This window comes from Carassius auratus, unplaced genomic scaffold, assembly GCF_003368295.1.
Source record: "Carassius auratus strain Wakin unplaced genomic scaffold, ASM336829v1 scaf_tig00214618, whole genome shotgun sequence".
Taxonomy (NCBI): Eukaryota; Metazoa; Chordata; class Actinopteri; order Cypriniformes; family Cyprinidae; genus Carassius; species Carassius auratus.
In genome coordinates, this window is record NW_020527742.1 from 30,511 (window position 1) to 45,420 (window position 14,910).

The 14,910-nt window shown below is 35.2% G+C and overlaps 1 protein-coding gene and 1 long non-coding RNA gene across 2 annotated transcripts; one reads left to right on the top strand and one right to left on the bottom strand.

Annotated features, from left to right (window-relative positions):
- Positions 1-487: 487 nt before the first annotated feature.
- LOC113092508 (uncharacterized) lies at positions 488-2,656 on the bottom strand. Its single transcript, XR_003287581.1, has 3 exons — positions 2,585-2,656; positions 1,699-2,009; positions 488-1,067 (listed from the first exon to the last, which is right to left on the bottom strand). It is a non-coding gene; the product is annotated as an uncharacterized LOC113092508 (long non-coding RNA).
- A 26-nt stretch (positions 2,657-2,682) lies between these two features.
- On the top strand, positions 2,683-11,627 carry LOC113092507 (spermatogenesis-associated protein 17-like). The gene is made up of 6 exons (XM_026258132.1): positions 2,683-2,766; positions 2,950-3,039; positions 4,319-4,400; positions 5,374-5,424; positions 7,698-7,801; positions 11,444-11,627. The coding sequence occupies exons 1-6, from the start codon at positions 2,699-2,701 to the stop codon at positions 11,625-11,627; spliced, it is 579 nt and encodes a 192-aa protein (XP_026113917.1). The 5' UTR covers positions 2,683-2,698.
- Positions 11,628-14,910: the final 3,283 nt, after the last annotated feature.

Consider the following 14,910-nt stretch of genomic DNA (forward strand, 5'->3'; position numbering starts at 1 on the left):
TTTTTTATGAACTCTTCCCCATATGTGTGGCTTGACGCAAACCTGTTTCTGAGCTCTACAGGCAGTTCTTTTGACTCAGGGCTTGGTTTTTGCTGATATGCATTATCAGCTGTTAGACCTTTTATTAAGACATGTGTGCCTTTCCAAATCATACACTGAAAATAATTTTGCCCTTATTTGTCATTGGATCAAGTAATAAAAGATAGATTTTTTTATTTATTTGGATGAATGAAACATTTTGTTCAGTGTACCCATTTGATTGAATTCGCCAAAGGTTAACTTCACTCAAAGTTTAGTAACAAGCGAACTTAATGCTGCTGAGCTAAATTTCAACTGTCCCAGATAAGGGTATAATACTTATGCAATGGAATCATTTTTATTTTTTATTTTTTTATAAAAAAAATTTAAAACCTGCTTTTTGCTTTGCCAATATGGTGTACGGTATGTAGATTGATGTGGGAAAAAAGTAATTTAAAACAGTTTAACCTAAAGCAGCAACATAACAAATGTATTTATTGATTATTGTTCAGTTTCTCAGAAAACAAAAAACTTCATATGTACATTTTGTATCTCAAGTAGGCCTAAATGTATCTTATTTTAAGATTTTTCAATATTTGTATTGGGAAACAAAACGAAACCACAGAGAAAGTTTTTTGCAGTACATCCAACATTTCATGCCATGACTTTAAGTCTTTATGCACCGATTTAAGTCCTTTTTAGGACAAACAAAGACCTTTTCAAAAACAGAGGAAACCCAGGTAGAAACATCAGTTAAGCTTTTTGAAACATATAAAATATTTGTTTCTTTTATATTTTGAGTGGACAAAAGGTGAGTTTTCCTTTAAATTGGACACTCAGTCTAAAGCACGAAGACTGTTTGTAGAGTAGAGAAACAGAGAGCTATGATGAAACAGTGAGTACGCAGGTGATATATCCCTGCACACTAGCAGTGGGGCCGGCAGCGCTAAACGCCCTTCTGCATGGGGCAGAGGAGCTTCAACTTCATCAAACCCCTCGCAGGATCAGCCCCCTTCTTAATGGATTACTGCTGTCTCAGTGGAACCACACTGCAAATAATGATAGAACACCTGCAGATTAAACCATCTTACACAATACTCAATTCATTACCTTTTCCCCAGATAAAGGCCAGCTAATAAAAATATGATTTTCTCTTGCACCGGAACAGTCACACCTTTATCCTTTAAGGGAAACAAAGGGAGAGGGGGAAGGTGATATCATCCGAAAGCAATAAAGGCCAACATAGCTATTACATGGTTTCACCATTGCGAGGAAAAATAAAAATCTGTGGCGGTTTAGATTGAGATTTTCAACAAATCGCTGTATTTTATTATTTTTAGTTTGTTTTTTCTTTTATATAGGAACATTACATTACAAGAATATCATTAAAATTAGCTTTTTTTCTTTCTTTCTTTCTTTTTTTTTTTACAAGTGTTATATTTATTTGTAAGAGTGCGGAATCTTTCATAAGTCAACAGATATGAAAAATCCCACACTAAAAACATTTTTATTTCCATTATTTTAAAAAGCTTTAATACAGTTTATTAAAACCTCCCAGAACCTTGATACCTTTGGCACTGACAACCAAATAAAAGTGATAATCAGCAAAGTGTGATCTAGAGAAGTGAAACCAATGTGAAGAATGTAGTGGTGGTCTGATGCAGGGCAAAATTGGGTCACCTGGCTGCATGTAAACATGTGGGCTCTCAACAGCTCTCTCCAGGTGACACCTCATCACCGTGCTGCTAGAATGATGGCTTACACCCGTCTGGCTTGTCAAAACACTGTTTCGCAGGCAATTACCACGGTGGCCAGCCCACCACCGGGTTCGGATGGATGGGCGACACAGCCAAAGGGTCACTCCTCTGCCCATATTTCTAGCGCTTTGCTCTGGTGTGGCGGGACAGCAAATTGGCTGCCGTCTGTCAGCAGTTATCTGTATTGCCGGGACCTCGCAGGACGTCTTGTATCTTGCCTGTATCAGATCCAAACTAAAAACAGACAGAAGTGCTCTGTAAATGGATGAAATTCTCAAAAGATCTGTTTGAAATCATGTTTCTGTGTTGTCTTTCTCTTGCAGGATGTTATGAAGTGTGTACATTTAATACATGAATAAAGTATTTAAATAATCAAATATATATGGCCTTACTTTGATTTGTAAAGAAAAAAGTGCTTGTGTACTAACATTAAACAAAAGAAATGAAAGAAGTAAACATTAATATAGCCTACAGTACATTATATAAACACACAAAAGTAAAATACTAGTACAAACAACAATAAGGGGCTTTGTTATAATAATATCAACGAAACCACATCATTGTAATATCATTCCTTGTATACATATTAAATGCATACAGTATAATACATTTAAATACGGTTTGAATTTAAATACTGTACGCAACGACCAACGAGCTATCTAATAGGAAATATCATAAAAACACAAATAAGTTAATGCATGCAAACCCGTACAGTTCATAATATATATAAAAAAATAGTTTGTCGTACTTATAACTTATAACGGGGTTTAAATTAAACTTAACTGTTGACAAGAATTTTGCTTACTAACCAACTTCAACGCGTGACACCTCCTTCCCTGCGCGTGCCTGACAAGCACTCTCTCTCTACCCCGCGCGCGCACGGAGTCTTCCGTTGTCATGGACACCAACAAACTTCCGGAAACATGGCGAGACTTGAGAAACTTTACAGCCAGGTTGAAAACATAAAAGAGCAATATTTTATTCGCAACAGGTAATGAAAAACAAACTATTCAGTTCGTTACATTTGAAAACAATGGTATCTTGTTTTTTTTTTTATATCAAAACGTTAAAAACATTAAAAGCTGTTTTTAGAAAATAATAAATAATACATATATGCTTTGTAATTACATTATCAGTGGATAACACGCCTAAGATATATCACCTCATGTTACAGGATTGCGGAGGAAAACAGACAGAAAGAGAACCAGGCTGCGGTCCGAATTCAGAGCTGGTTCAGGGGCTGCCAGGTGAGAGAGTTCCTCAGGTAAGATCTTTCATTGTCATCTATCAACATTATCGATTGGTCAAGCTTCAATATGTACAGACAATTAACACTAATGTATGTTAATGTATGTACTTATATGTTTGTTTATTTGTTTATTTAGAGGGAACGTGAGTTGTAGTCCTGTTTCAGTTCATTCCCTGCTACATGAGACATGGCCATATAATTAAATAAAAGTTTTCTGCAGTGTTTTAGACACGTTTTACCTGTAGTAATCAGGTAACCTTAATTAATTCATTTATTTTATTATATATATATATATATATGTATATATATATATATATATATATATATATATATATATATATATATATATATATATATATGGATTGGAGATGTGTAATACTCGAGTCTGGAAGAAAAAATCCCATTAATTTTCTCCATAGAGATTTTTAACATCGACTACAAGGTTGATAATTGATATGCTGTTGTTGAATCTGTCAGCCACTTAAATAATCACGTTTAAGAGTGAAATTCTTGGTGAAAAACTACATTACCTATGATTCTGCAAACAACACTATAGTTATACAGTGTGTGTATGTTCACACTGTATAACCGGTTGGATTGATACATGACTTTTAACTCTTTAACAAAGCCTCGTTTAAAATACCTAAAGGAAAAATGAATACAAACACTTCCTGAACCAAGGCCACTGAAAAAATAGGTGGTAGCTGTTACACTCTATAGGTGTGTGACATTTCTAGTATACATATTCATATTGTATAGGTTAGGTAGATGTGTTAGTGAGGACAGGTGTATAATTTTATATTCCCAGCATATACCTGTAAGTGGCTGCTGAAGCCTAAATCTAATGCATTTGGTCTTCAAATGCAAGAATTAGCCAGTGCACAGGGCGCTACAGTGTGTAACCTCAACATATTTCTGTGCAGTGAGCAGACAAACTCCCAGACAGTAGGTTAATTTAGATTACTTTAGTTAATTGATCAATGTGTTAAGTGGCTAATTAAGCGCAATCTAGGCTTCTTGAGTGCAGCTCCAGGGTTGCCACCATTCCTATACGCATTGATTTTTTGGAGTTATAAATGGCCTTTTTGAAATTGATGGCCATGTTGAGTTCAGAGTCGCCATAGACATGCATTTAGAGGGTAGTTAATGATGAATGCAAATGTACAGTTGTCCAAGAAAGACCTATCACAGGCATGCAGAGGGAAAAAAAGGGGACTCTGAGGGAAAAAGTTTAGATTTAATCTATTTAAAATTACAGAACTACAGTACAGCTGAGTGTTGTTTTATTTTTCAGTCATCTGCATAAAAAGGCAACATTAATACAAAAAATATGGCGTGGATTCGCTGCACGGGCTCTTTTCAGACAAAGGGTAAAGGTAAGTTGTGGAGACATGTAATATTGATTATATTATGATAACCCTCATTAACATTTAGCAGTTAACAGTCATGCCATGATTTACATACATCTGGTGCAAGTTTGTAATTTGACAATTCGTATTGATTTTCAATGGAATGCTTTTATCTCCTCCATATTTTAAAGGTATTGACAAATTATTTTTTAATTTTTTTTTTACCTTCATTTCTTAATTTTCTAAAATAAATCCTAAGGGTTTTGTGAGAACAGATTTTATTTTATATTTAATATATTCAGGAAAATGTGGTTGTCTATGTATGTCTGTATGTTTAGTTACAACCTACAGTTGGTGGCCTGTTTTATGTCTCACTAAAACATAGTTACAGTATTGTTTAAGTTTTTTTTACATAACATCCAGGAAATCCAGTCAGTATAATATAGAAATTCTGCATTATTTGAGGAGTAACCTTTTTAAGAGAAAATAAATCATGGACTACCATGACATCTTATATATAAAAGGCAAGGAAACTGTACATGGTGTCCTTTTTGTTTAATTTATTGTTGCCTATAATTGAAAAATATGAACATCTTTCCTCTACTATCATGTAAAGAAGCAATATCAAGTATCTTTTGTGTCCCCAGTGAGTGAATCATTTGTGCCTTGTGTCCTGTGAATATTCCTGACTGTGTTTAGTTGGTCCATCTTCAGCAGCATTCCATTGATTATCAAACTCAGCGAAGAGCATTTTACCTTCATACATCTCCATTAGTCACCAGTATGACTTCCATAGATTTTCCCAGCCATGTCTGCATTATGTATTAAGAACAGGCACTTCCCTTCGATACAAAGTATGACTTGCCACTCCACCCTCTTATCTGCTGCTGCGTCTCCATGACTTTTATGTATTATGTATAAAGAGGATTTTATTCCTCGCATGTTGGGAAAACATCAGAGGGCCCAGTCACAATGTAATGCTATCTCCCTCTCTTCACAGACAGCATATTTTATCATGAAGATGAATTTCTACAATAAGATGGCTGTCAAGGTAAATATTTCTCTTTCTGTTTAGTGAGTGAAAAGTCTGTGGGTCATACATTTGATTTGGATGAAATCTGTAAACAATTTTTACTGGTTTGATGTGGCATAACAATCATAAAATGCCTAAATATACTCACATTTTTAAAAATACTTTTTTTCATGTTTTCATAGCTATTGTAAATACAGTATGTTACATATAGAAATATGATATCAGGATTTTTACTTGCATTGAATTTGCATTGCAAAATGCTCAGAAAGTGATATTGAAGAATTTTAAGTTGTTTTCTATAACAATCAATGTGGTTCTTTTGAGATTTAAATGAAACACACACACACACACAATGCAGCTCAACAGTTTTCAGTGGTGTTAGAGATGTTTCTTGCACATCAAATCAGCATATTTCTGATTTCTGAAGAATATTTCATGATTTCTGAAGAATCGTGTGACAGTGAAGACTGGAATAATGGCTGCTGAAAATTCACAAAAATAAATTGCATTTTTTAAAATATTAAAATACAAAACAGTTCATTTAAATTTAATTAAAATGTATTTATTTCACAATATTATAGTTTTTACTTCATTTTTTTTATCAAATAATTGTAGGCTTGGTAAGCATAAGATATTTTCCTTACACATACTTGCATGTTAACAGAAGTCAAATCCAAATATGAATGAATATGCTATCATATTTTCTAATCTGTTATAAGGCCTACAGTTGTCAAAAGGTAGCTACATCATATCAGCATGCTCTGTTTCACAGCGTATAAATCAAACGCGTTTATATTTGAGTGATATATTGGCACTTTTATAGAGCTATTGGTATGCATAGAAACTTTAGCTTTACAATTGTTTTTCCCTGAGGTGAAACTTTTAAAGAATTTTATAAGTCTTACAAAATTTCATAGCTTATTGAAGAATGTTGCATTGCTATGGAGGATTGCATATTTCTAGTGTGATCATTGGAAATCACAAGAAACGTGAACTGAGGGAGTGATTTATACGCAAATCTTTTGTGGTAAATCTAGGGCCCACCCTGTATTCTTTGCTCCCACTTCTGTTATGTGAGTCTAATTTGAAACATGAAGCTTGACCTCTTCTCAGGGGTCAGAGAATATAAGACTAAAGGTCCTGTCACCACTTAGACACAAACAGAAGCTGTTCAACAGGACAGACAGCTTTTATAGACCTTGTAAAAGATAGAGTGCTATGTCCGGGAAGCACCGGTAATGTAAAAATCTGCTGAAGGAAAAAAAGAAAAAGCGACTGTGAAAACATTCACTGAAGGATCTGTTTCAAGCACAGACTTGACAATTGTTCATTTTGAGTTTGGAAAGCTTCATGGGAAAGTATGAATGAGTTTTGCTAAAGAATGTCAGTTTATACAACTGTGGTCATATATTTTACATACGCCTTGCAGAATTTGCAATTATGATCTTAAAAATAATGCAATTATGATCCTGCTTATTTTGTTAAAATTAAGACGTATTGCAGATTAGATAGATGGATGGATGGATGGATGGATGGATAGATAGATGTATTGTATTGAATTGATTGCTCTTAATCAAAAAAGTCTGTAGTTTGCATCTAATCAGTTGCAAAACAAGGTCATTGCTCCTCCTAACCTTTTTCCATTAAAGCTGAAAACAACAGACATTGAAGCTTCAGCATTGCACTTCTTTTTAGCCATTTCCTTTACTCTATAAAGTGTTTATCATGCTTTTTACTGAAAGCCAATGTGTTAGCCTTTTAATAGAAATCAGTGTTTACAAGCCAGGCCCGATTTGTATTAGATCTAATTGAGCAATATGCATCATTGATTTTACTAGTCTAAGAGGTCACAAACAACTCTTAAACCAAGCCTGCAATTAATTTATTTAAAATTATCTATTGACTTCTGATCAATGGCAATTCTTGTTTTGTTTAGTTTTTGCCTTATTATTATTTTTTTCACCTGCTATTGTTTTAAGTACCTAATCAGCCTGAAGGACATCTGTCCTTTTTGTTTTGGGTCCTCAGTGGCGCTGTCATGGTGGCACTAACTATCACTCTCATTCTTCATGGAGTGACAATGACTGCGAGCTCTAAAGTGACAGTGGCTTCTTTAATGTGCTCTGACTTTGATTTGTCTTTTGCGAATTTAACTTCTAAATACTTTTTACAGTCCCCAAATAGAGCTCAATTTTATACTCTTTATCTGCACAGTGAAATAATAAAGGAATCAATAAATAATAATAATCGGGCATGTGCAATCATAATCAAAAATGAAATTTCTTTTGCAGATACAGCGGAGGTGGCGAGGCTATTATGTGAGGAAGTATGTACACAATTATTATGCACGCAAGAGATATTTGGAAGGATTGACAAGGAAGAATGAACACATCAGGTGAACAAAAAAAAATGTTTATGCATACTGTATACAGCTCCAAATAAAGTAATATTTGTACATAACATTACATTAGACTAATGTGCACAGATGACCATTGTTTGAAATTCTTGCAAAGACAAAGGAATGTCATGCTTTTAATGGCATGTTTGAGACATATACATTAGCAGCATGTCCTGCATAAATTGCCTCTGGTTACTTGAAAATGAATAACGTTATGAAATTCAAAATTAACCTCTGATTTGCGTGTGCCCCCACATTTATATATATATATATATATATATATATAAAAGTTCTTGCTTCAGGGGCTGAAGTAAGATGCCATCTTTTACTTTTGATAAAAATGAAGTCAATTTTTTAATGCGACCAATATATTTTGTGGGAAAATATCTTAAGGGTCTAGCTAAAATTAAATGTAAATCTGTTAAGTGCTCCTTGGATCACTGACTCCCAACACCCCACCCCTCCCTCCATCTCCCTGCTCCAGCCTCTCTTTAAGTGGGAATGTTCTCTTTTAATGGGGTTTTTCACCTATGAATCACATTAACACATTGCATTTCTCTATAAAAACATTGGGCCATCATGTACAGCAAGGTGTTTTATACTGTATATTGTACGCTTTTTCTTTTCTATTCTATTTCCTGTTTAGGGAGAGGCCAAAATTTAGCACACAAGATAGTTGTAAACCTGTATACAGATGCTGAGGTTACACAAAATAGAATGCTATGATTATATCTATTAGCATTGTCAATTTAATTCACATTTTTTTTACTTAAAATCATTGCAAAAAAGTGTGATTAAAACAACTGATCAGCTTTTAATGTAATTGATTTTATAATTTTTTGTTGACTGCCAACCCTGATATCTATATATTGTGAAAATATATTAAAAACATGACAAGTGGTGCAAGTAAAATCGACATTTTAATTATTTAGTAACTAGCTCATTTAATCATGTCAGAATTGGTCATTGTCTGATCAATCTGCCTGGTCAGTATTAAACAGTTATTTGTGAGAATAGAAACTCTTGTCCAAGTGTTATCTGTCCAACTGTATTTTACAAACAACATCCCATTTGTTAATTTTTTCACCCGTCCTTCTCTCTCTGTCTGCTAGTGCATTAATTAGTTGTTTATGTAACGCTTGTGAGGTCATGATGAATCAGTCAAAGATGCGAAGTGAAAGATCACTGCGCTGATTCTGACAATCTGTTCCACGTTGGGCTCAGGATCACCCACTGACTGATTAGTCACCCCTCAAAGGTCTTGATGCCAGGATTTTAATCCGTACAGCTCCGGCGCCTGAATAAATTATTCAAAATTTTCCTAATGGTATCCATTTAGCACAAGCAGACCAGCCCGGCATGCCAATGAAAGGAGGCCAGTGACTGCCCGTGTCAGGGTGGCCCCTCTCTCTCATTCTCTCTCCCTGCCAGCAGTGAAGGATCCTCCCTCCTTGTTCAAAACGATCTGTGTCGTTTCATTAGCTCTAGCCTGACGACAAGGCCCGCTATGTTCCAGTGTCCATCTTCATTCCGTTGTCCTTCTCTGCATACCTTAATGAAGTCAAGACCCGGGTTCAGCGCAGCAATTCCACAGCAAGAGTTTGTGCAATGTAACAATTTATCACTTGTCAAGAAGACACTTAAAGTTCCAGCACTTAATAAGGGCTTCCTCTGGGCTTGAGTAATTAGAACTGAGCGGCTTGCATATTTACTAAATGTGGAGTGTCATTGCCACCATGGCCTATTGCCTGCATGAATTATTTCTCTATCTGTAATAAACAGCTGGGTAATTATTACTGCCATAATCAGATAAATTTCTCTCTGTAATGTTTGAGCATGGCAAATCTTTAACTCTTTGGAAGCACAGAGGGAATTTATGGACTCCCATTGCTCAGGCTACTTTTTCTGCTCTCGTGTCCCTTTCAAGGACATCTGTGAAACTCACTCCTTAACTGCAGGCCTTATTAATTTTTTTTTTCTTTATAAACATTTCATAGTATTTAGGGCAGGTCTTTTATCAAAGCAAGACTCCAAAATACACAGGCCGCTGTATGCATATGCTTAATCACACAAATTACTGCATTCATTACAGAGAAGTGTACTAAATCTCATTTTATGGGCAAATTGATCTTAATGTTTACCACCTTTAAAGCATTTAAATTCTGCTAATTAATCATATTTTGTTTATTTCAAAATATCCCTTAAAAACAGCTTTTGGTGGTCTTTACAATTCTTTTATTATTATTATTAAATTACATCAAACAGAAATGTGGGAATTTATAGATAATACTGTAATTCCTTTATGACAAATGTCAAAAAGCACTCCGGTAATTATACTGCAACACTTTGATGATTCTCGTTCAATGTGCTATTATTTGTGTTATTTTAATTTCCCTGTAATACTATTAGTACTATTAGAAGTTTTTCTTACATATTTTATTTATTATTTATATATTTATTTATATTTACTTTTTGTAATTCTTTTCTGTGTTTTTGTAATTTTAGGTTTGCCGTGTTTTTCCAAAATTTTGTAAATTTTGTTTTTATGGTTTTAGTTTTAATTCATTATAATCCTGTGTTGTTCATATATCAAACAAAATATTATAAAAAAATATATATACTATGAACACACACACAATGCTGTCATAGTTATCTAGATAATTAATCTATTGTTGATATTAAATATCTTTTTACATATTATTATTATTATTATTACTTTTATTAATTCATATGTGGATATGTGGCATATTGCAAAAGCTAACTAACAAGCTAGTCTGAAGTCTTCTGGTAACGGCTTGTATTTTTGTCTGAAAACCACATGCCTAGCTATTGATAGGTAAGGGTGATTAGCACCTGGTGGATTCCACAGTAAGTGGATGCAATTCGGTGGGCGCAGGGTGTTTATAGCTGCGTGTTGTTTAAGGACACACAAAGGTCATCTGTGTTAGCTGCTCCCATGTCTCCCTACCGGCCCATCAACACTAATGAGGTTTATGTGTTACCCCAGCCTTCTCTTAGACACAGATCGAGATCCCCTTCCACTGTTACAAATCTATTTGGCTTTTGTCCACTACAGTGCAATTAATAATAAGCGGGAGATATAGGTTAGCAAAGGTCACACAAACCGAGGCTGGCCAGACAGCGATGCAAACATTGCAACCTCAGACCACGACAGAAAACACACTCACTACTGTCCAGACTACTATGCATACTTGATTTATTTAGCGATTTACTTTTACGGAGAGAGAAAAATGCATCATAGGAAAAGTATGTAATAGAAAGTGTTTTGTGCAGTTTATGTTCATTATTATTTTATTGTATGTTATGCTTACTCTAGCACATGCATAAATGTAGTGGTAGAAAATATGAATTGATGTTCGATTATGTTTATATGTATTATCATATACATAACAAACATACACGTTTTTTGTAAACTCGTGTCATGAATCAGAATGAAATAATCTAGATGACCATAATCTAGATGAAATACTATTATTACAGTATATCAGCCATGCTGTTCTCTTGAACAGCCCACAAGAGTATTGAATATCGTCCGATGTCTTGGGACTGAGACAAGAGCTTACCGAAGAGTAAGTTGAAAAAACTGTAGGTTTATGTGTACTGTTTTCTGCTTCCCAGGAGAGACCTGGAGGAATTTGCAGAGCTCCAGAGGAGAGAGAGAGAACGGATCACTCTGGAAAAAGAGGAAAAAGAGAAAAGCATCCAGGCTCAGAGACTCCACTTCCTCCTGAGCACTAAACAGGTCAGTGGCGAATCAATGAGACACACATTATGTGTGTATATCCTGCATATATTTATTTGAGGTCACCGATTGAAAAGAAACTGTGTAGGTATGGAGTATGAAGACCTGTGTTTATTTTACAGCAGGGCTCATAACTGCTGCAATCATCTGCTGATATATATATATATATATATATATGTGTGTGTGTGTGTGTGTGTGTGTGTGTGCACTTACTTATATCACTTTTGGGTACATTCACCAGAATACACACCAGTAAACTGAGGACCACCCAAAAAATTGAGGACATTTTGTATGTCCTCATTTGTTTGACTATACAGTGGCATTCAGCATGCTCTAAAATGGTTTCCAGGCTTAAAATCTCACTTGTCCCAAAAAATCACTTTTAATTGATTTGTGTACCTGAAGTGTGTATGCCCCCCCACTAAAGTGTGTATAACACAGCGCCCTCTAGGAGTACTGCACTTCCGGAAAAGATACACACTTTGGGGATTCTGACCAATCAGAGCGCAGGAAGCCGCTATGGGAGCGGGACTTGGTGATCTGACCAATCAGAGGCCAATACGTCATCAATAAAGATGGCGGAGGCAAAAAACATGTTGATTGTGAATGAATTGACAGATAATCCACATTAAATTACAGATAAATTCCCAATAATTAGTATTAAATAAGATTAGACCAATATGCATTGAGCAGCAGGAGCTCTCGCGATTCATATTAGCATGTTTTACAACTTTTAATCCTCGCGTTTTTCTCTCGCATCAGAGTCTGCTCCGTGTGCGTGTGTAAAGATCGCGCTGCCCCGCGTCACCATGACTACAGCACTTACATCGGATATTAATGCTGTAGGAACAAGTTTGACGCAGGAAGGGACAGACACAATACATCATGTGAATTTGAAAAGTAACATATTTCCTTCCAAAAGCGGAGGGGCAACTGTTTAAATCTGTTATTGTGGGTGTGGTGATATACATCTGAGTTTATTCAATAAAAATATACAAGCAATTAAAATATGTGAAAACAGGCAGATTCGCTTGCTTTTATAAGTGATGTTATTTGTTTTAAGTGTTTTCTCCAACTTTGCGTCCTGCCATTTCCCTGACAGCGCAGCCAGGCCCCTCCCCCACCCAGAGCACGCGCGTCTGTAACCAGAGCAACACATTCACTTACAGCAAACAAGCAAACATTCTCTTTATGTTATATAATATTATATTATTTTATATTACATTATATATTATATTAATTATATTACATTACATTATATTCCTTCATTTATTATATAATTATATTATATGACATTACATTGCATTATATTACTTTATATTATATTATATTTTTATATAGAGGAAAGAAGGTACAGCAAACATCTTTTTATTTATATTCTATTAATTATATTTGAAGTTTTTCTTAGTCGCTTTGGGGCATTTCTCAGATCACGACTAAAATTCTTATTCAACCTCCACGTTATCTACTTCCTGTGCACCTCAAAAGCAATTGCTCATCATTTGAACAAATTACAAATGCAACTGATTATGTACACGTTTTATCTGTTTCTTACATTATCAAATGCCATGTTGATCAAAAGTATGGTTCTCTGCTGAATTCTCCCAAGTCTTCCTCCCCAAAACATCTAGGTATTAATTCATTAAGTCATTAAATGCAGAATAGTAGTTGTCATAAACTGTCAAGCAAATTTTCTATACACTTCTCTTAGACATTTTTGTCCTGAATTGTTGAATTGCAGAGGTGAATTCTGATTTTCACTAATGAAGGGGAATGTAAAGCATTCGATCATCCAATAATCCACCAGTTCCTTAAAATAGCTCAGAGTGCATCTCATTAAGCTTCATCTGAGAAGCATACAGACAGAGCACAACACAACACAGTGTTACACACTCTGGTAATTTAAGAACAACAAGGTACAAACAGGGTGAACAGCATGGAAGAAGAAGTAAGTATGTGTGGTGGAAGAATACAGAGGTAAAACAGAGGAAGAGGTAGAAGAGGACAAGATTCTGAAGAAATAAGGGCCACTATCATGTTCTCAATATCATGACCTTATGGCCGAAGCGGGTCAAAAGGTGAGCTGAATGTTGGGAGAACAACCGTGTGTGTCCTCAGTCATTAAAACATTTGAACAGGTGTGCTTCTTCTTCTTTTATTGACGGTTGGCATACCAATTTGGTGCATTACCGCCACCAACTGTTTGGGGTGTGGAGCTTCAATGCGGATTTCTACTAATATGTATTGAAAAAAAATATATAATAATAATAATAATGATATATATATATATATATATATATTCTTGGTTATTCTTAAATTCGATTAAATAAGTCTGTTTCTTTAAGGTATCTCATGCTGGCCATGCTGATGATTTTGATGCAGAAAAGGAAAGTAAACCCTCTACTGATAAATGTGTGTAACCTAATTCTTTAACTTGTTCTAACAGTATGATTCGTTCTGTTCTGTATGCTTCACATTCTATTAATATATGCTCTACCGTTTCTCTCCCCCCACAATTAATGCATAGTCCTTGAACAGGTGTGCAATCACACAGTGTTCACTATACTGTAGTCGTGCAATACAGCATATTTACATTATATATTACAGCAGTCTACTTGCATTTTACATTGGCAACTCCGGTCCTGGAGGGCCACTGTCCTGCAGAGTTTAGCTCCAGCCCAGATAAAAACTCACCTGCCTGTATATATCTAGTAATCCTGAAAACATTGATTGCCTTGTTCATGTGTGTTTAATTAGGGATGGAGCTCAACTCTGCAGGACAGTGGCCCTCCAGGACCGAAGTTGCCTATCCCAGAGGCATAATGTAAAAAACACTTATACAAAGTATACAGGTGCTGGTCATATGATTAGAATATCATCAAAAAGTTGATTTATTTCACTAATTCCATTCAAAAAGTGAAACTTCTATATTATATTCATTCATTACACACAGACTGATATATTTCAAATGTTTATTTCTTTTAATTTTGATGATAATAACTGACAACTAAGGAAAATCCCAAATTAGAATTTTGTGAAAAGGTTCAATATTGAAGACACCTGGTGCCACACTCTAATCAGTTAATTAACTCAAAACATTTAAATCGTCTCTCAATAGTTCTGTAGGCTACACAATCTTGGGGAAGACTGCTGACTTGACAGTTGTCCAAAAGATGACCACACCTTGCACAAGGAGGGCAAGACACAAAAGGTCATAGCTAAATAGGCTGGCTGTTCACAGAGCTCTGTGTCCCGGCACATTAATAGAGAGGCGAAGGGAAGGAAAAGATGTGGTAGAAAAAAAGTGTACAAGCAATAGAGCTGGTAAGTCCCGCCCCTTCCG

Bases quoted from the DNA above. Each gene is read 5' to 3' on its own strand.
- LOC113092507 (XM_026258132.1), top strand. From the start codon at position 2,699: ATGGCGAGACTTGAGAAACTTTACAGCCAGGTTGAAAACATAAAAGAG. The intron at 3,040-4,318 runs GTAAGATCTTTC...TTTATTTTTCAG, and splicing joins CAGGTGAGAGAGTTCCTCAG to TCATCTGCATAAAAAGGCAA. The intron at 4,401-5,373 runs GTAAGTTGTGGA...CTCTCTTCACAG, and splicing joins TTTTCAGACAAAGGGTAAAG to ACAGCATATTTTATCATGAA.